This window comes from Zalophus californianus, chromosome 7, assembly GCF_009762305.2.
Source record: "Zalophus californianus isolate mZalCal1 chromosome 7, mZalCal1.pri.v2, whole genome shotgun sequence".
Taxonomy (NCBI): domain Eukaryota; kingdom Metazoa; phylum Chordata; class Mammalia; order Carnivora; family Otariidae; genus Zalophus; species Zalophus californianus.
This window is the reverse complement of record NC_045601.1, coordinates 28,142,788-28,164,922: the sequence shown is the minus strand read 5'-3', so window position 1 is coordinate 28,164,922 and position 22,135 is coordinate 28,142,788. Positions and strand designations below refer to the sequence as shown.

The following is a 22,135-nucleotide window of genomic DNA, read 5'->3' as shown; positions in this document are numbered from 1 at the left end:
GAAGGGCTTGGTGAAATGGAAAGGAAGAAAAACATGAACATTATCCGTGTGCATAGCTTCTAAACTTAGCCTCAAAGCAAGAATCTGATTCTTCTCTCCTTTGTTTACCTGGTGCCTGCAGAGGCCATTATGTCTTTTGAGCCCATTAAATGCCGGTGGCTTAGCCTGCTGCTGAATATATACTAGGAGTGGAAAAATAGGAAAATTTTAAAAAGATCCAGCAAGAAGGAGAAGAGAGGGTGAACTGAGAATTTTGTTTCTGTACGTCATGCCTTACAACATGGTGCTACTGAGAGTTGGTTAGGAATGACTTTCAAGGTGACAGTGACTCAATTTAATGTTTACATCAGTATCTAGTTTCCCGTGTGCTGATTACAGTTTTTTTTTTTTAAATAGTTAACATTTGTCTTCATTGTCAAATAGTAACCTTATCAATTTGATGAACTTTTTTTTTAAAAGATTTGATCCACTTGAAGTTTTTGGTTATGAAAACTTATCTTTGAAGTAAGTGTACAACTATAGTATCTTATTGTGGAGAGAATGTATTTAACTATACATTTTGTAGTAAACATGTGCCATATGGTTAAGACCTTGCTTACTTTAAAAAAATCAATTATTTACTCCTATGATAGTGATAGAAGCTGGAAAGTTTATAGTGATGGATGCCCATAAAAATATGAATGCAGAATGATAGTGAGTCATGCATTTAACACCAGTTTGTTCCCTTTAGAAATTGCATTTATGTTTAACTGCACAACAGACTTCTCAGCTAAAGAGATCTATCTCTTTTCTTTTTCCCTTACTCTCTTCCTCCTCTCTTCCTTTTTTCCAGGTTACAGTTGAACTTGATATATTTCCTTGTGGGTATTTAGTCACCTAAATTCTGGAGTAGGTTACTGCAGTAAGATTTTTATTACAATTCAAAATAAGTGTAAATCTTCCTCCCCCTAAAATTGTAATTATGGAGAAAAATATTTTCAAATTATGTGTCAATTGAGTCTTTCTGGATTTTACTATGAACAGGATGTGATATCCTTCACCACTTTTCAATCCTTATGTTTTTAAAGCATTCACTTTTTTTTTATTTTTTATTTTGTTTAGTATTTTAAAGTTTTAACTTGTATTTAAAAAGCTAGATCTGGGGGCACCTGGGTGGCTCAGTCAGTTGAGTGTCTGACTCTTGGTTTTGGCTCAGGTCATGATCTCAGGGTTGTGAGATTAAGCCCTGCGTGGGGCTCCACACTGGAGGTGGAGCCTGCTTAAGATTCTCTCTCCCCCTCTCCCCCTCCCTGCCACTCATGCTCTCTCTCTTAAAAAAAGATTCTCCCCCTCCCACACTCACATTCTCTCTTTCTCAAAAAAAAAGAAGATAGATCTGTCCATACTGGTACATGTGTTATGTGCCAGGCATATGCTAGTCATTGAAGATGCAAATATGAATAAGACTCAGGTGCTGATTTCTGGTAGTAGTTCTGGGACATGCTAGCAAACCATTTAATACAGTGTGATTATATTGAAAAGAAGTGTCTAGAAGGTACAGAGAGGGCACAAAAGAGATGCCATTTGAGCTGAGTCTTGGACAATTAGTAGGAATTCACTGGCAGCCCAGAGGGAGGAGGACATTTCTGGTAGAGAAAAGCATCTGCACAGGTGCAGATCTGTGAAAGAGCATGACATGTCCAGGCGCTCATGGGTCCTCTGGTGTGACTGGAACCTAGGGTGTGTGTGTTGGATTCTAACATACTGGAATCACCTAAGGACCTTTCAAAAATTTTCATACCCAGGTCACAATGTCTGGGGGTTGGAGCCGAGCATTATGTAGATTCCCAGATGATTTCACTGTGCAGCGATGCACACTACTTTAACTTAATAGGCATTCTGTTCTAATGACCTTAATACGTATATTGTCTAATATCTCGAGGGTTGTAGATTCAAAATGTAGATTTTAACAAATATTTAATAAAAAGCGTGATCTGATTTGCCTTGCAAAGGGGTAAACTCAAAGCTTTAAAACTTTTTTTTTAAAGGAAGAGAAAATGATAGTCCTATTTTTGGGTCAAGAATGACTTTCATGCATGACTACTGCCACTATATCTGTAGTCTCTCTGTCATATACTCATTGTGGGTCTCAAACACTGTGCTTGTCTCCAGAGCAGGTTGGTAAGTGAATCGTGTCTAGAAATTAGAACGCCATGGCTCCTACTTTAGATCTAGTAAGAAACATATGTAGGAGAATGATACAGCCTTATTTGATAATTTTAAATAATGTGAAACTAGAAATTCTTTTTAGTTTAGTTACAATCTGATATCCAATGAAGTTATCCTATGGAATTATTGGCAGAGCTATTTAAATATATTTCGAATTTATGTTTTATGTGAGACAGGGAGCAATTTTATATATATTTTATATGCACATGTATATGTGTATATATATTTGTATGTATATATATAGTTATCTCTGTATATATTTCACAAGGACCAGTGGAAAGATAATCCAAAAGCCAATAAAAGTGGTTACCTTTAAAGGGAAGAAATCAGGGGAGAGGGGCCAAGGATGGACAATTTCTCCAATATAACTTGTATTACACTTTTGACCTTGGAACAATGGAAATATTTTACAAAATTAAAAACCACCATTTAATTAAAAAAGAAAAAAAGCAATTGCTAAAAATTGAAAACAAATGAATCAATCTAGTACTATATAAAATTGGCATCATAACCAGGTATTGAAAATAATTATTTCTAGTGACTTTAAAAATACAGTATTGTGATTGTCCATAACCTAATGAGATATGCCTGACAAACAAAAAGAATTGCAAAGAAGTTTTAAACTGCATTCAGAAAGATCAGTATTGTTATTTTGAAACTCTTATATTATAGAAAGACAGTTATCATGTTCTTTCACTCATATGTGGACTATAAGAAACAGCGTAGAGGATCATAGGGGAAGGGAGGGAAAACTGAATGGGAAGTAATCAGAGAGGGACAAACCATGAAAGACTCTTGACTCTAGGAAACAAACTGAGGGTTGCTGGAGGGGAGTTGTTTGGGGGATGGGGTAATTGGGTGATGAGTGTTAAGAAGGGCATGACGTGATATGATGAGCACTGGGTGTTATATGCAACTGATGAATTATAGAACTCTACATCTGAAACTAATGATGTACTCTATGTTGGCTAATTGAATTTAAATAAAAGAAAACTCTCATATTGTAGGTTAAAGCAGAGCAGTAATTATGTTATCAGAAACCAAAAATTTTTATCTAAGAGAAAAGTGATGAGAATAAAGAAGTTAAAAAGAGACATTTAATTTTAAAGTTGAATGAGAAATATCTGTACATTAAAAAAAAAACAAACAACAACGACAACAAAGAAACATCTGTACAGACTCATGATTTATTTTTCTCTGTTTAAAAAAGTACATATGTCCTGGTTCTTTGGACTATAAAGACCAAAAAGCAATTGACAACTCAGTCACAGTAAATATCCCTAGTGCCCAGATTACTGCCTCTAAATACCATTTCCCACTAGAAGGAACTGGGATCTTTGGAGAGATAGTTGATTCCAGGACTGAGAGGAAACATACAAGATGAATCCAAGACATCTTCTTGTGTCAGAAAACTATGAAAGGCCACTGGGATCACATCAAAAGTTTAGAAGAGACAATGTGTAGAGAGACCATACACTTATATGTATATTTCCACCCATTCCGTGAATTGTAATCATTAAGAAACAACAACTGGTCACCACTAAAGATTACTAGGACAGTGGACTCATTCTGAAAATTGGTAAGATAAAGAATCAAGGCACTTATCCTGCCTTTCTTGTATGAATTTTATTGTGGAATAATCAGATGCTTGATGTGGAAAATTTCTCCTTAACAGAATTCTGGCTAATAAATGCAGAAGGAATAGCATAATTAGAAAGTCACCATTGAGTATCCCCAAATGAAGTAACAACTGTAGGCAAAGGTTTTCCATGGATGCTAAAACATTAATTTAACATTGATACATCTTCTGAATAGTTTTAGGATCACTGAAAGTGGGTCAACCAGCAATTATACACCTAATACAATAGGAAGCTAAAAAAAAAAAATTGAACTGAATGTAATCAAGCCTCTAGACCTAACTTCCAACTTAAAGGAATGGGAAGGGTAGAGGAAAATGGTAACACCACGAGGAAACAGCCAAATCCAGAGTATAGGAGATTCTACAGGACCATTAACTCTGTGTCTTCAACAAGTACAAATATCATGGGAAGGGTGGGTGGGAAGAGCAAGGTGGGAGAGGAGGACTTTCCTAGATTAGATCTAAGAGACAACAACTAAATGTAAAATGTGGGTTTTGTTTGGTTTCTGGTTCAAATAAACCAACTGTAAAAAGACATTTTTGAGACACTTAGGAAAATAAGAATGTGGACTGAGTTTTGGATGATATTCATCTTGTTAGGTGACTATAGCCTTGTGCTTCTCTAAGAAAGGAAAACATCCTTATCTGCTTAATTAATTATGAGTGAATTGGTCTGATTTTTTTTGTTTTTGTTTTTGTTTTTAATTTTATTTATTTGACAGAGAGAGACACACTGAGAGAGGGAACACAAGCAGGGGGAGTGGGCGGAGGGAGAAGCAGGCTTCCCGCGGAGCAGGGAGAGCCCGATGCAGGGCTTGATCCCAGGACCCTGGGACCATGACCCGAGCCGAAGGCAGACACTTAACGACTGAGCCACCCGGGCGCCCCAGAAGTGGTCGGATGTTAAAATATCCAGCAGTCAGTCAGTTGGTAACCGGACAGATGAAACAAGGTGGCAAAATGTTGATAATTATGGAAAGTAGGTGATGGATACCTGGGGATTTATTATGGTATTTCTTCTTTTATGTGCATTTTAAAGTTTCTATAATGATAAATTAAAAAAAAACTTGTTTCACATTACAAGAAATATGTAGCCTTTTCTAATCGCTCAGTAATTAAAAGTCAGGGTCCCTTTCCTTTGTATTGATACAGACAAGTATGAGCATTCTGGACAGTTTTTATTTGATGATTTTTAATTAAATAGACCAACTTAAAAAGGGCAATGCTCTATAGTAGATTAAAAATGAGCTCTTTGGGAATTGGTTTCAGTAATAAAATTTGTCCTCTCAAATGGTGGTTTTGATAAGGTTCACATTTCATAAAGCAGCACAAAATATTGTTCAGGGTTATTTTTTTTTCTTTTTGCAGTTTCTCAATTAATTTTCTTCACCACTGCCAAGAGTAATTACATAAGATAGGCCTTTAGAGGACCCTGCTTTTAAAGCATAACTGCATACCCCTCTTCTTTTTTATCCTTAAACTGACCATTAAGCCATGTCCACTGTTTGAATGGGAGTGGGGGAGGAATTGGGAATAGGGAAAGGGGGGCAGACTAGACTGATGTGAGATGTGCTCTTCATTCAGATTTGTTTCTCCGCCCCTTCATCCATTCCAGAAACTTTGATTAACCCAACTGTGTACAAGGGATGGTGTGAGGCCTAGCGGGGAAGATGAACAAGTCAGGCATGGTGTCCTTGCCCTGCCGGAGTCCTCGTCCCTCTCTAGGGAGGGGGGCTGGAGCTTGCAGGTTATCTCCTTGATAATGTGATCAGTGCTGGAATGTATGGAGTGCTACAGGAGGAAAGGATCTTGTCTGGGGAAGGGACCAGAAGGCATCCTTATATTTGCAGGGAGAGTAGGAATTAACTATTCAGATGGAGAGGCCAGAGGAATAGGGTTAGAGGCAAAGGAAAAGTGCACGCTTGAAGGGGAGGGATTGAGCCTGCATGCCTGGAAGAGTTAGCATCTTGGCTGTTAAGCTAAAATCAGTGGAAAGGTGTTGAAGATTTTTAAAAATTTGCCATGATATATTTCTTACGTATGAAATATATGTAAGCTGTAAAAATGTATAATGAATGCTTGCATATTCATCATCTGACTTAAGAAATAAAACATTCCTTATGCCGTTGGAGCTCCTGCTTTACAGATGCTATTTTTCTTCTATCTACTTTTTTTTTTCTGAGTCTGTCATTCTCCCTCCTTTTGTCTTTATGCCCTTCTTCCCAGGAGTAACCACTAATGCTGAATTTCTATTTCTGTTTTCTTTCTTTTTTTTTTTTAATTTTACAGCATATGTATGCATCCCTAAACCATTCACGGTTTTGCATGACTTTGACCTTTGGGTAATAAGCAGCAGCAAGGATAAATCTCACTGTTGAGTGAAGATGGTAAGTTGTAGGAGACCCATAGTATGAAACCGTCAAAGGGCTTCCTACAGGGGAATGACGTGTGTGTTTATGTAGTGCAGATCATGGATTGGACGTGAGCAAGGATGGATGGGGAGAGCAGTGGAAGGATGCTCCCTGCAGTCTAGGTGGTAGCCAGCGTAGGCTCGATGGCTGTAGCCTCTTAAGAGAATTATGTACATGGGGCGCCTGGGTGGCTCAGTTGGTTAAGCGACTGCCTTCAGCTCAGGTCATGATCCTGGAGTCCTGGGATCCAGTCCTGCATCAGGCTCCCTGCTCAGGAGGGAGTCTGCTTCTCCCTCTGACCCTCCCCCCTCTCATGTGCTCTCTCTCCATCTCTCATTCTCGCTCTCTCAAATAAATAAAATCTTTAAAAAAAAGAGAGAGAATTATATACAAACTTGTAACCATGTTCCTTTGGGTTCTTGTCCCTCCTGCTAGACCTTTCTGTTCTTTAACCGTGACAAGCCTGTTTCCTGCTTCTGGGTCTTTTCCTGTTCTTCTGACAAAGCCTTTCCTCTCAACCCTGTAGAGTTCTGTCTTTGCTACATGCAGGTCTCTGCTCAGCGGGGTCTCCCCTGTCCGCTCTATCAAGAAATGACTCCTTCCCCCTGTCGTTGTTTCCCAGTCTCCTCCCCTTGGTTTGTTTTGCTCTGTAGCTTTTCTTTAAAATCACAATCTGAAATTTTTTATTTAGAGCCTGTCTATGATCCTTGAGGGCGGGGACTTTATCTGTCTCGTCTAACACAGTAGGTGCTTAATAAATACTTGTTGAATAGACTAGTGCGGTAACTTGAAGTTGGGATAATGGAATCTACTCATCCTTTTTTGACTGTCTCCCAAACATTCTGTCTGCTATAAACTTTTTTTCAGAGCCTGAGGTCAATGCCCAAACCCCGTTCCCACTAGACATTTCCACTTGACTATCTTGCTGTCACTTCAAAGTCAGTAGGTCTAAAATTACACATTATCTTCTTTCCTCCAGTCTTCCCATTTTGTTAATGCCACCACCACCAGCAGTCCCTGGGCACAAAACCTTGGTGTTATCCTGTAGTGTTCTCTAGTCCTAATCCCTTGGGTACTATCTATGCCCGTGTATGCCTTTGGGGGAGTTTCTGATCACTGTTTTCATTTCTGCTTTCTGCTGTTGACATTTTAGCCAGGCCTCAAGGCCCCGCTTAGATCCTCTCTTCTGGGCATCAAGCTGAATTTTCCATCCCGGTGCCCGTTTTGTACTTAGGTCTATAGTTTTTTTCTTTTTAAACAACATCCTGGCTTGTACTGTTAATTACTTACCCGTACCCTAAATTGTAAACACAGTCAAACACCATAAAATATTTGTTGGGTTGCCTTTATTTCCTTCCCTGTTGTCCCGTTTTTAACCTCACCGTGTGCGTTCTGTCCTTAGTTTTGCACGTCGTTGCGGGACTGATAATAGAGCTGGCAGCAACACTGCTGTCAGCAGAGCTATCTTCCCTCCTGTCTTTTGTTCTCACTAGGGCTGGGTTCTCCCTGAGCCTGTAGGGGCCCTTGCAGTTTTGAATGGCGAGAAGTCATAAGGTGTCAGATCTTAACATCATGCTGGACATGTGTAGAGGCAGTGGAATCTGAGATGTTGATCTTAGTTTTTAGTTATATTTGTTCAGTTATCCTCTGAAATGAAAATAGTAGCTCTTTATAACTACTTAGTGATGCAGATTGTGAAGATAAATTTAATTGGAGAAATTATTTTAACTCCCATTTGTTGAGTGCTTATTGTATTGCAGTGAGCATAGACATACAAGATGGTTTTGCTCACATGGTGGATCTCCCAGAATCTAGCAGGTATTTAACACAAATTGTAGTAAAATATGGTAAATGTTAAATTATAAGTAGGTACAAGATGCTGTTGGGATGCACGGAAGGAAGCATCGAGGGTTTTGTCGAGGGGAGACTTGTTCCATAGAGGATGTAATGGGACCAAGTCTTGACAGATGAATGGGAGTTCACTCAGTTGACAGGGACTTTAAGTTCTTGGATATGGATAATTCATGGAAACAAGAATGGAATCAATCTGGGCTCTAATGGAGGGTGATACCTGTGAATCGCCAATGAAGGGCAGGCTTTTATTTCCTTAATATTGCAGCCCAAGCTCATTCCACTTCAACAGTGCCCTCAGGTAGCATGATGTAGAGACAGCCTAGTGTAGTTACTAAGGGTGGACTCTGCAGTTAGGCTACTGAGGTTCAGAATTCAGATTTGCAACTTACTAGCTTTAGGAATTTGGACAATTTAAACTTTGTGGGTCTTAGCACAGTATCTATTAATGAGATAAAATATGTAAAATGCTTATGACAGTATCTGGTATGCCGTAGGTGCTCAATAAAGGTTTGCTATTGTGCTTATTTTTGACTGTTCACATCTGCCTAGAGCAGGAGTCGGCAACCTAGCGTGCTCTCTGATTTGTAAACAAAGTTTTATTGGAACACAGCTATGCCAACTCATCAAGTATCACCTTTGGCTACTTTTGCTCTCCCAGACCGACATACAGAAACCACATGGCCCATAAAATCCCAAATTATTGCTCTTTACAGAAGAGATTTGCCATGCCCTGGCCTAGAGGATAAAATCAAACTCTTTAGCTTTCAGGATCTTCAATGACTACTTCAAGGCTGTCTTTTTCCATCCATAACTAGCAGATGGCCACAGCAGCTCTGGGGGTTTTGCTGCCCTTTCTTTAAGAGGTGCTCTCCGTTGCTGGATTGTGGTTTTTTCAGTGTTCCAACTGATCTTCTCTCTTCTACATGAATATGGACAGCAGCAGGGCCAGGACTAGGGTAGGGTGGGTGAGTCACTCACCTTAGTTACACAATTAAGGAGGACCCCCAAAATTCAGTAGTCAAATAATGTCTTACTGCAGTATTTTTAAAAATCCCAATTCAAAAAAATCTGTGATGAGAAAAATACTAAAGTTTTAAACAAAGACAGACTCAGTATTACTGATATTTTTTAAACTGAGACTCCATCATGGCTAGCCATAGTTCACAGTAGAAGACAGCAGAGAACAGGTAACCCATACTTAAGCCACAGCAAACTGCAGACACCCCTGCTTCCTACATAAACATGGTAGCTAGAATTTTTAAGATTCAGAAGAATCTGCTGGCTGGTCACATTTAGTGATATATACTCAGGTCCGTGTCAGGACTACTTTAATTTAATAAAGAATAATTATGCATGGATTTTGTGGAAGTTTGCTTACAGTCGTGATCTGTATATAATCTGTTGTATAAAATGACAGAATAAAAAATATTTCCGTAAGTTTTCAAATGGTTCATTTAAAATGGTTCACTGAAAGCAGTAAAGCATAGATTAGAATAGCAGCATTGGATAACTAAAGCTGTTTACCAAGAGATCTGAAAGGATTACCTGGTTCCTATAAGCTTTTTCTAAGAAAGGACAGATAAGGATATTAATTGAATTCTAATGCTTTCTGATAAACACTGACCTGGCAAGCTTTTTTAGACGACTAACTTTCTAATCTGCTTTGACATTTCTACAGGGTGCTGCAAACAGTGTTTGTTGGTAGGTTAAAAATATATATGATTTGTTTTAGTGAAGGAGGTTTGGAAATCATCTGTAGCATTCTGTTAACATAGAATGGAATCTTATCTGTAAGGAATATGTCTGGGGGAATGGACAAAATGACCTTTCCATTTCTCAGGCACCATGTTGAGATTTGTAGGACTTTATTTGATGTTTCAATGAAGTGAATTAGTTGTTCTAACTGGCTATCACTGTTATAAAGAGATAAAATATAATATTGAACTTGATGCTCTTTTGCTTTCCAAATGATACATTAAAATGTTTTTAGGTCTACAGTGTTGACTGGAGCCAAACAAGAGGTGAACAGCTTGTGGTGTCTGGCTCATGGGATCAAACGGTCAAACTGGTATGTCAGCATTACTGTGTTTAAAACCAAACGTTCTCGGGGGGCGCCTGGGTGGCTTAGATGGTTGAGCGTCTGTCTGCCTTCGGCTCGGGTCATGATCCCAGGGTCCTGGGATCGAGTCCCGCATCGGGCTCCCTGCTCAGCGGGGAGCCTGCTTCTCCCTCTGCTTCTCTCTCTCTTTGTCTCTCATGAATAAATAAATAAAATCTTAAAAAAAAAAACAACAAAACACCAAATGTTCTCTTCCGCAAAGCTGCCATTGAATTTTTTTTCTTTTCTAGAACGTACTTCTGTATCTTTTCAATTACACAGTTAATTTTCTTTTCAAAAAACTGTATTAAGGCATTTATTAGAATTTAAACATTTTTAACCTTTTGGCTATAAATAATTAACTCAGCATTGATAATTTTGGCCCCTTAACTACCATTTTGCTTCATATGGAAATAGACTTTAAAGAATCTTTGAGATATGTCTGTTTATTACGTGTGTATATATAAATACATAGATAGTGTATTATATGTATTATATATATAAACAAATTTGAATTTACCTCTAAGTAATTGATCTATTCATTTGTTTGTAGTGGGATCCAACTGTTGGAAGGTCTCTGTGCACCTTTAGAGGCCATGAAGGTGTCATTTATAGCACAATCTGGTCTCCCCACATCCCTGGTTGTTTTGCATCAGCCTCAGGTAAATAATTCGGTATTTACCAAAAAAGCCTTACTTGTAGTGAGTGGTGGCTTTGCTTTCCCCAGCAGATGGTGCTGTGTACTTGCGATTTGGAGGGGAAAAGGGCCCACAGTACTATTCTTTGTGCTCTGTAGATGGTTTCATTCTTCATCAACCTCTAGATAAGAATCAGCCAGGCGTGGACTACTTTTCAACTATTAATGAACAAATATGGTTTGTCTTAGGCATATCATAACTGGTTATAAATCTTCCAAAATTGGGAACCGTTCTAGTTCTTTTTATTAGCCCCTGAGCTCCTTCCTTTAGATGGCATTATCCTTGGTTTGTTTATCGGAATAAAGGTGGCTAAGTCTGAGTAACAGGAGAATGTGTAACGTGCTAATTAATGACAGATATTTGTGATGATTGACAAAGTAAAATGATCACTATTCTTTGCTTCTTTTGTAACTTTCAAAAAAATAATTTATAAAGAAAAAAATGGTATCCTACATAATCCCATAGTGAGGAAATTCAAACAGCACAGAAACATGCCAAACAAAACGTAAGTCCTCATCCCTCCCCGCCGTAGAACCACGTTAGCTTTTTCTTATATTCCTCCATAAAAATTCTTATTCGCTTTCCAGAATATGGAGTACAAAAATGAAAAATGTTTGGGGCGCCTAGGTGGCTCAGTCCGTTAAGCATCTAGCTTCAGCTCAGGTCATGATCTCAGGGTCCTGGGATTGAGCCTCGCATCAGGCTCCCTGCCGAGCGGGAAGCCTGCTTCTCCCTCTCCCTCTGCCTGCTGCTCCCCCTGCTTGTGCTTGCTCTCTCTCTAAAAAAAATAAAAAATATTAAAAAAAAGTGAAAAATGTTTATGGGGAATATTCCTGAGGAAAAAGTCAGATGTCTTTAAGGGCTGAATTTGCTTAGTTGATGTTAGGTTTTATACGCTTATAGCTATAAGGCTTTTGTTGTTGAAATTATACAGAAAAATAATTTTATAATTGTGAATCAGAAAATCTCCCATCCCAAATTCATTTTCCCCACTGCAAACACTGTTATTATAAAACAGCTTTTGATCATGGAAATTTCTTAGTAGCCTTAGTCCTGTTATAGTTGAAGTGAGAGTATCATACCACCATTCAGAAGGAGTTATTAGACTCTAGTTTTAAATAAACTTGATGGAAAAGAACATTCACCAGTTATATTTTATGAATTTTATATATGAATTTATGTTATATACTTAAGCTTATGGAATTAAAACAAATTTAAGGTAGAAAGAGAGGTATACCGTGTTCCTTTTATTTGATCTACCACCAGTAAACATTTGGCTAAAGAATTTTCTGAATACTATTTCCTTCCTAAAATCTCTGACACTTTAATATACATTGCTTCATTTTTCTTTTAGATAATTTGTGTAATGTACGGAGTGCCAGTAAAGCTGTAAAAAGTGTAGGAATGAAACAAAGGTGAACAACTAATTGGCATAGGCAGGGCAGGGTTGCTGTGCTAGGCTGCCTCCTTGAGTCACTAGGCTGCCTCTGTGAACAAGTAGTGGGAAGGGTAAACCAATGTCTCCGAGTATTCCAATGTGAGGACTTATTAAATGACATCATCTGGGGAATATATACATAAATACAATCTATATGACACTAATGACTTTCAAAAGTGTTTATTATAGAGCAGCAACACCTTATAGATTAATCAAAACAGTAACAACAACCTTTCCAGTCTAGATGATGTCAGTTAATTCTGATAGTGAGAATCTAGTAATGTTAAGGTAATAGTTGTTTTAAGATTTGGACCTTGAAATGATAAATAAATGCACCTCCTTAATCTTTTAAATGGTTTCCCATTTGATGAGTGAAAAATGATACCTAATTTTTGTTTTGATTTGCATATTTGATTATGAGGGATAGTAAATATTTTTTATATGTCCATTGACTACTACAGTTTTTCCTTTGTGAGTCTCACGTTCATGTTTTTGGCCCATTTTTCTACTGTGAGCTGTTTGTTGTTGTTTTTCTGTATTGATGTATGAGCTCTTTTTATATTTAGGAATTAGTCTTCTGTATCTTACGTATATTTTCCCATTTTTGTTTGTCTTTTAACTGTTTTATGTTGTATATTTTTTTTTTTTTACTGTATATGCATTTGAGTTTTTTGGTAGCCAAGACTATCAATTTTTTGCTTAATAGTTTTCTGGCTTTCATTTAGGATGAATAAGGAATTGGCTCAGTGAAAAGTGGGAGACCTTGCATGGCACAGAAAGAGAGACCATTCTAGGCAGAGAGAATAGACCAAAAGTAAGAATTTGGTGCATTTGAGTTACTGAAAGAAGGCCAGGGAGACCACTGCTTAAGAGGAAAAGGTAGTGAAAATGAGGTTGGGCAGTAGAGAGGCACCCAGATGGACACCTTATGGACTGGATTCAAGATTTTGGATTTTATCCTATGGACACGGGCAAGGCACTGAAGAGGTTTAAGCAAGGGAGTGGTATAATTAGGCTTGCATTTAAAAAAATTCCTTCTGGCTGTGTGTAGAGAATAGCTGGGAGGTGAGCAGGAGCGAATGCAGGAAGATTAACCGAGAGCTGAAGGCCTGGATAAGGATGGTGGCAGAAGAGCTGGCAGAAATTAGGCTGACTCGAGTGGTATTTGGAGATGATTGTATAAGATGTACAAGGATGAGTAAAGAATAACTCCTATATTCCTGCCAAGGGTAAGTTGGTGGGTGGTTAATGTCATAACAGAGGTAAGAAATATGTTTGAAGGAGAAGATCTGGAGTTTTGTTTTAGAGCACACTGAGCTCATGGCACACAGGGGGCTGTGGATGAGTAGGTTGAGTTTGGAGCTGAGACATCTAGCCTCATGAATAAATTGTGTCATTGGCTCAGAAATGGTAAGTAGAGCCATTGTAGTAAATCAGAGCCCCCAGGAAGGACTAAAGGGAAGAGACCTTAGACTAGAGTGTAGGTTGACAAACTACTGCCCTCAGATCAAAATGACTCACTGACAGGTTTTGTGAACAAAGATTTAGTGGAACACAGCCATGCCCATCCTTTTACAGATTGTCTGTAGCTGCTTTTGTGCCATAATGGCAGAGGTGAGTAGCTGTGGCAGAGGCCAATGGCCCTTGAAGCCAGAAATACTTACTGTTGGGTCCTTCACAGGAGATGTTTGCTGACACTCTGTATAAAGTGTCTTGAGGGGAGATAAAGCAGTGGAAGCTCTTCCATGCAGTTTGGTTGTTTAGGGGAGGAGAGAAGAAAATAGCTAGGAGAGGAGGTAGAGTGTGCCTACTGTTGTCTCCTCATTTAATTACCCAGCACCCCCAAATAGGCAGTCAGTAAGATAGTTGCTCCTTACTTGCTACTAAACTCTGTCAATGCCCTGAGTTGTTGAATTATGTTGAGTGGCTTCCATAGCAAATATAACATCACAGAAATCCTTTCCTTTCGTTTATTTTATTATTTTTTTATTCTAAAAATTTTAAATGACCAAATGTCCCTCAATTCTAAAGTATTATTAGGTTGAAGACACTCAGAACTGGAAATCTTCAGGTAAATGGTGTACAGACAAACATGTCCTTTAGATTAAGCAATTTCTTAGATTCTAAGATAATAGCAAATAATAGTAAATTCTGTGTATAGAGGTTCAGTTAAGTCAAAAAAATGTTCAATGGTTAAAATTAACAGCATGGTTTTCTAGAATGAACAGTATACTTATAAAATTATTACTATTATTTTCAAAATTTCTAAGTTGTCTTGAGTCATAGTGTTTTGTTCATAATCTGAGTTAAATCTTTCCCGAGATATCAAATCTTTGGGATGGGACCAGTAAATATATTTTTTCTTGGCACATTTCCTTTTCAAAGCCTGAATTTCTTCTTTGATTTTTTAAATTTTTCTGTGGCACAGCTAATTATAAGGCTGGGTGGGTATTAAGTAAGTGATAGCAGTATTGATATGCTATTCGAATTAACTAACCCTTTAGCCTGCCTATATAACTTGGTTAGTCATCTTTATGCTTTTAATTTAGTGTAAATGCTAATGAGTTTCATGCTTATTGTGAATCAGATCTGTAAGATGACCACAGTGCAGCATAATGGTTATAATTTACCATAGGTGAAAAGCCCTAATACAGAGAGTATTAGTACAAGTTCAATTAAAATTCTTTTAAGGATGTGAATTAGATTGACACTAGTTAGCATCATTTTCTTCGAGTAGGGATGCCCTTTGGCCTTATGTCCTACAGTTTCAAAGGAGTCATTTCAAACCCTGGATGAATTAGTGGTATAAAATAGATCTGTCTTCAAAATGAACTGAAATATACTTCCCTTCTGGTGAAGCAGTGAAGACGTGTCTGGTGGGAGCTCTAATTGGCAGCATTCATAATAAGCTGGAATTAATAATGAGTATAATTTTACATATTTGGAAAAGTATTAATAAGTAAAACTCCTTGAACTACTGACAGATTTTTAAAAAGATTCCTTTACCTTACTATTGTATGTAATTTTGTTGATGTATATTACTATTTAAGGTTCTAAAATTATCTTCATTTTCCTTGTTCTTTTTATGACCATGACCAAATATAAAATCTAATGGTGACAAAATCTTGAACGAATACACCGGCATTTATTTAAATGTCAGGCAGCATTGTGTGTACCAGCCTTTGATTTGGGCTGAGCCGCACACTCCTCTTCCTTTTCCAGTGGCGTTTTGTGTAGCAGGTCTACATAATACTGAGTCTGCGTGTTGCACACAGAACATTCAGTGTATGAGACTGAATAGCAGGAAAAGACTTATTGTGTGGAGAGTCAGCGATATAATCACAAAACTTAACTATCTGCCCATTGCAAATCGGTAATATTTAAACCGTCTTTTTATCATCACAATGTCCGTTTGGTTTAATAGAAAAAAAAGATTATTTGGTTAATGACATCACCTTCCTGTGTTCTATTAGAAATAAATATAAATAGTGGTCACAGCAGCCAGGATTTCTTTGGTTGAAAGTCAAGGAAATTCTGAACCAAACCACTTTAAGTAAGAAGATAATTTATTTGTTCGCATTGTTGAAATGTCCAAAATTACATCTGGCTTTATACACATGGCTGGATGTAGGGCTTAGAGGATGTTCTTGCCATCTCTTCTGTATTCTTTTAAGTTGGTTTTGTATCAGGCACCATGTGAAAGTAAGACGGCAGCAGCTCCAACCCCTCTATCCTTTCTGGTTTCCGTCCAGTAGGAAACGTGTGAGACTCCTTCTCAGACATCTAGGAGAGTTTCATTTTCTCTCGTCTGATGGTCCACGTGAATGTTCTAAACTGAGCACTGTGCCTCGGAGAGGGGGATGTAATTGATTGGTGTGGGCCCAGCTTACTCCTGCAGTCGGGAATGGGAAATGAGAAAGAGGGTGGTAGTCCAACTCATACACCAAGAACGGAAAGAGTGAATAGTGATTAGGTGGAAGTGGCTGGATACGTTCTATGGGGCCAATATTCACTAGACTGTATGCACATCCAGCACTTAAAGGGATTTCACGAAAACCAAGCACTGGACCTGTGAGCTGTAAAATGTTTCTTTTTAAAAAATTGGATAAAGGAATGCCATTTTTCTGCCAGCTTTTATGCTTTTAGAAACTCATTGGAAGGTTTATTTATTAAGCATTTGCCATTTTCCTGAAATATTCCTTCCTAATGGTTTTCAAATAGTAGCCTCCTTAATAAAGTTGAAAAGATTTGAAGTTTTTTCTTCCACTCTGCGAGAGGAGGGTTTGTAGTACAGTAAAGGATGGGGCCCGCTCTGAAGCTTTCACTGTGCCTTTGTCATTTCAAGTGAGATGAGAAAATTTGCTTACCAAGCTATGTACAGTGTATTAGGAGGCAAATGAACTTCTTTGCATATTTTCTTACTCTTGTTTTCATGTATTTCCTATTGGACATGTGTATTCTCTTATATAGCTGAGTGCCTTATACAAGCAAACTCTAATATATTTTTAATTACTATTATATAAGATATGGGAAGTAACCATCTTATTAGAATTTTAAAAACCTATCTAAGGTTAATTTTGGTTGTTGAGAGGGACATTGGCAGTGAGTCAGTTAGATATTAAGTGAATGGCCACTGTTGTTTGAAAGATACATTGAAAGGCACTGAAGATACATTGAGGAAGAAAACAGACAGGGTTCTGTCTTCTTAGAGCTGCAATCCAGTGGAAAAGAGAGATCATAAGGAAAAACAAACCAACAATGGGTGGTAAGGAGTGCCGAGTTCTCTGGAGAGGTAACATAGTAAGTATAGTGGTTAGGAACATGGCCTGGAGCTGGACTGTCTGAGACAAAATTCTTCCTTCACTGCTATTAGCTGACTTCAGGTCATGCTGCTTAACCTCCGTCTCTTCATTCCTTACTTGGAAAACAGGGGTGATGGTAATACTTACATCATGGAGTTTTGAGGAGGATTAAGTGAGTTAATATGTGCAAAAGGCTAAGAACAGTACCTGGCACAGAGTTAGGGCTCTATAAATGTTGCCTTCTGTGATTAACACGTGTGCTCAGAATTCTGTGAAAACACAGCTAAGGATTCCTGATCTTGTCAAAGTTGGCTGGTCAGGGAAGCTGGTCCTCCATTCTGAGGAAATAGTCGTTCAAGCTGTTACCTACAAACAACTAAGAGTTAAGAGATGAGAGCTGGAAAGCGAAGGAATGGGAGGTGCGAGAACAGAGCATATTTGAGGAGCATCTGAATGACCGTGGCATACGTTTGTGTTGTAAGGATTACCAGTGCTCATCTGAGGAACTTGCTCCGGGTAGAATCTGGAATGCATGGCTGTGTAATAGCATACGAGGCCAGTGATCCTGAAACCTGGCTGGCTGTCAGAATTGTTGGGGGAGCTTTAAAAGAACAACAGAATTCTGGGCTCCATTTTAGTCCTGCTGAATCAAGTATCTCTGGGAGGCACATTTTTTAATCACCCCAGCTGAACCTAGTGATCAGCCTCATTTGGAAAGCACTGTTCTAGTCTATGGCATAGCTTTGTTTGAGATGCCAAACTAATAGTTTATTTCTGTTGGTATGATGGGAATTTCATGCTTAATATTCATCTCTTTTTTAAAAACCCACAGAATGGTTTCAGTGCTGAATTTGGAGAGGAAGTGGTTTCTGTAGTTTGAGAATGCCTTAGTTGTTTTTTTTTTCCTCAGTTTTGTTTGAGTTATATTATGGTCTTCATCAATTTTCTTACTTTGTCTTCTTGCTTACAGAGAGAAGCTTGTTACAAAACATACTATAATCTTCGCATAAGAAAACTCAACTGTAAATTTCATGGTTGTGGAGCCCAAAGTTATAAAATATTTGTTTTTACAAATATTACAAATGGCGGAAGCTTACGTGATAGGCAGCCAAGATGTACTTTTGTGTCTAGTCCGGTGGTGCACATATGGTTAATTATGCCACTCAACTGCTTATAGCAGTTTATATTTTAAGATAATACATGAGAATATAGTATTGAAGTCATTCTAAGAATTGAGTCACCTTCAAAGTTAGATGGTATTTGCAAATCTAGAACTAAATTTGTTATCATTGGCTAAATTAGGACAGGCCAAAAAGGGGAGGAGTGTTTAGAGATTTAGATTTACCTTCCAAAGCGTTCAAAGGTTCTCTGAGGACATTGCATTTTGTCTAGTTCATGAAAGTTGTTAGTAGGACAGAATTCATATTTCCAAATTGCATGAGATAGAAGGGAAGAATACTTAAGCTCATTACATAAAGAACGTTAATAAGAAATAAACTTTCTTTTGAACCATGAAAACTAAGTTACTGCTATTACAGACTCCATATAATTGCATAAGTCATAGCCATGCCTGAATGAATGGGTCTGGTAGTTAAAAAAAAAAAAATCTTCATTCTACTCTAAGGAAAAAGTCATATTACATTTGATAAGCATCTGGCATTTCAATTCAGTTCAATTATTGGGCCCGATATGCATCCTTTTGCTGCTCAGTTCTTCGCAGGGTCAGACCCAATATCGACACTCACTTCCTCTTCCCTTCGCCTTACCCACTGTAGTTTGAGGGGAGACGTCACAGCGTCCAGCATTTCCTATTCCGTGCTGTGCGCTGAGACTCACTGGTTGTGCCGCCGTGGCGGGCCTGCCACTGATAAGAAAAGATGGTGGCACTGTCACGGGGCCCTGGTCAACGTCTGGCTGACAATGAAAGGCCAGTTGTCTGGAAAATGCAATTATAAAAAACCAGCATAAATGCAGATATCCCGGTGCCTAAGAGTTGAGTGAGTCATGGTACCATTGGGCCAGAAGCTGTCTCTTCCACCTGGAAAACAAAGTGAGGAGGATGAAGTGCCAAATGTGTGCAACAGAAGTGACTGTCAAGTCAATGGAATTCTTAGCTCCTTCAGAGCAGTTCCCTCCTCTTTGTGTCTTTTAAGTTAACTGCAAGAAGGGACAACCTAGGCCATGGCTTTTCTGTGTGTGTGACTGCTGCTTGAATATGATGGGATGGTGAAGGACCAGAATATTGTCCCAGAGAAATGTGGAGTGGCCACCCACCCAGTCTTTGCTGGTGGTGTTTTGCTTAATCTTTTTTTCTTATATAAATATATATGTCATATAAAATAAATATATATAGACATATATATTTTTTATTTAAATTCAATTTAGTTAACATAGAGTGTATTATTAGTTTCAGAAGTAGAATTTCGTGATTCATCAGTTGCATATAACACCCAGGGATTATTACATCAACTGCCCTCCTTAATGTCCATCACCCAGTTACCCCATCTCCCAGCCCCCTCCCCTCCAACAACACTGTTTCCTAGAGCTGAGAGTCTCTTATGGTTTGCCTTCCTCTCTGTTTTCATCTTATTTTATTTTTCCTTCCCTTCCCCTGTGTTCATCTGGTTTGTTTCTTAAATTTCACCTATGAGTGAAATCATATGGTATTTGTCTTTCTCTGACTTACTTCGCTTAGCATAACACCCTCTAGTTTCATCTGTGTCATTGCAAATGGTAAGATTTCATTCTTTTTGATGGCTGAGTAATATATGTGTGTGTATGTGTATATATATATCTACAGATACATATACACACCACATCTTCTTTATCCATTCATCTGTTGGTAGACATCTGGGCTCTTTCCATAGTTTGGCTATTGTGGATGTTGCTGCTATAAATACTGGGGTGCATGTGCCCCTTTGAATCACTATGTTTGTATCCTTTCGATAAATACCTAGTAGTGCAATTGCTTAATCTTTTAGTGAAGTATAATACACATATGGAACAGTGCATAATCTTAAGTGTACAATGCAAAGAATTTTCACAGTGAGCACATACAGATGTGTGTGTAGCACCCAGATCAAGAAACAGAACATTCTGAGAGGCTCCCCTACCCCACTCCAGGGTGACCACTGTCCTGCCTTCTAATTGCATAGATTAATTTGCCCGTTTTATACTTCTGTGTCAGGTTTCTTTTGTTCATTATGTTTTGTGAGACTCCAGTAACGTTGCTAGAAAACAGTTACTTCTTCAAGGCCCAGTCCATATTCCTTGTAATGTTTTGATACTCTAAATCATTCACATACTCATAAGATATAATTACTAGGATGAACACAGCACATTCAACTTTAAACAGTGCTTTAGTTGCCACTATAGCAGACTTTATAGTTTCAGACCTGATAATAAATATAAATTTTTGAAAGCTAGTGTACATCATTTAGGTATTTGTTGTGTTTTAGTGGAAGCCTTGTGCTGAATCAAATGTTTTCCTCTGGGGCTAGGCTTCTTACAGACTGAAGTTTTAGGGGAATTCCATTCATTCCCTCCATGATGGAAAGGGGTCTCCTTTACCTACAGGTGATAGACTTTGAACTCTCTTAGGTCTTTGAGGAATTTATTGAAAAACAGCCCCAGAAAGGGAAGGGATGCCTGAACAGCCCCAGGACACATTTTCTATCTTGAATCTGGACTTTTCTCTGCTTGTTGACTTCACTCTGCAAGCTGCTTTCCCCAAACAGTGAGACGTGGCCACCAGCGGCTCCTTCATGTTATAGCCTGTTAATCCTAAGAGAGGGACTGATATTATTTTTTCAGTTATAGTTAAAAAAAAAAAAATCCCAGGTACCTACCTTTAACCTGTGATCAGGACAGGGAATAAGATACTATGACTGGCCTTGCTTGGACCTGTCCCTGTGGTCAGCTGTGTTGAGCCGTAGATCCTTCTAGAGTCACATGGTGAGAAAAGGCTGCTTTTCCTATAAGAAGTGTACTGTTGAGCAGACCAAACACTAGCCATCCACATCACCCTGCTTTATACTCTGAAGGCTAGAGAAAAACCGAAAGACCTGAATCATTTTATCAAAGCTATTTTAAATTTTGAAACAAATTCTGACTCGTGGCTCGACATTGACTGTAATTAGGGCCCCTGGAGTTATTTGAAGCTCTAGTCTATACTAATTCTGAACAGTTTCCATTTGGTACTTTCAGACTCCTCATTCCCTCCCATCCCTACCATATTTAGCTGGATCCAAAAGTGTTAGTTACTGTCTTCTGTCAGAGTGGTTTTCAACTTTTTTAAAAGTGGGAAGATGGGAAGAGGGTTGGGAGATGGGCACAATGGGTGAAGGAGAGTGGGACAAGCCGTCTTCCAGTTAGGGAATGAATGAGTCACTGGAATGAAGGGCACAGCACAGGGAGTATCGTCAATAGTACTGTAATGGTGTTGTGTGGTGACAGACGGCGGCTACGCTTGTGGGGAGCAGAGCATAAGGTATAGAGACGTTGTACGCCTGAAACGAAGGTAACATTATGTGTCAACTGTACTCAAATTTAAAAAAAAGTAGGAAGATGGTATTTTTAAACAATAAAAATTACAAATCCCACACATAAAGCGATAGTACCTATATATGGATCCATAAAAATGGAATGAAAGTGTTACAAAAACACAGACTAAAGGGATGCCAAACTCACTGTTGTGGTGGCCTCTGGGGAAGGAAGGTGGGGAATGGGACCGGAAATACAACAGACGTTTCAAGTTTGTTTTATTATTTTTATTTCTAAGATAATTGTGAGGCAAATATGACAGAACGTCATGTGTGTGCATGCGTGTGTATGTGAGGTCTTTTTCCTCTCAATTTACTGAAAAAACGTGTAAATAAAAGAATTCCTCAAGAGTCAGCCAACATTGGCTGTCTGGCAGTTCTCCTCCAGCCACATGAGGAGGTGAGCACAGTGTCGTTATGGAGCAGGCCAGCTGGGGAGCCAGTCT

At 38.5% G+C, this 22,135-nt stretch overlaps 1 protein-coding gene across 1 annotated transcript in view; it reads left to right on the top strand.

The window, feature by feature from the left end:
• The window catches only part of PEX7 (peroxisomal biogenesis factor 7), an 82,946-nt gene that overhangs the window by 7,024 nt on the left and 53,787 nt on the right, over positions 1–22,135 (top strand). Inside the window, exons 4-5 of the mRNA XM_027603949.2 lie at positions 10,103–10,180; positions 10,764–10,872. Of these exons, the coding sequence (XP_027459750.1) occupies positions 10,103–10,180; positions 10,764–10,872 (187 nt within the window). The remainder of the gene's footprint in view (positions 1–10,102; positions 10,181–10,763; positions 10,873–22,135) is intronic.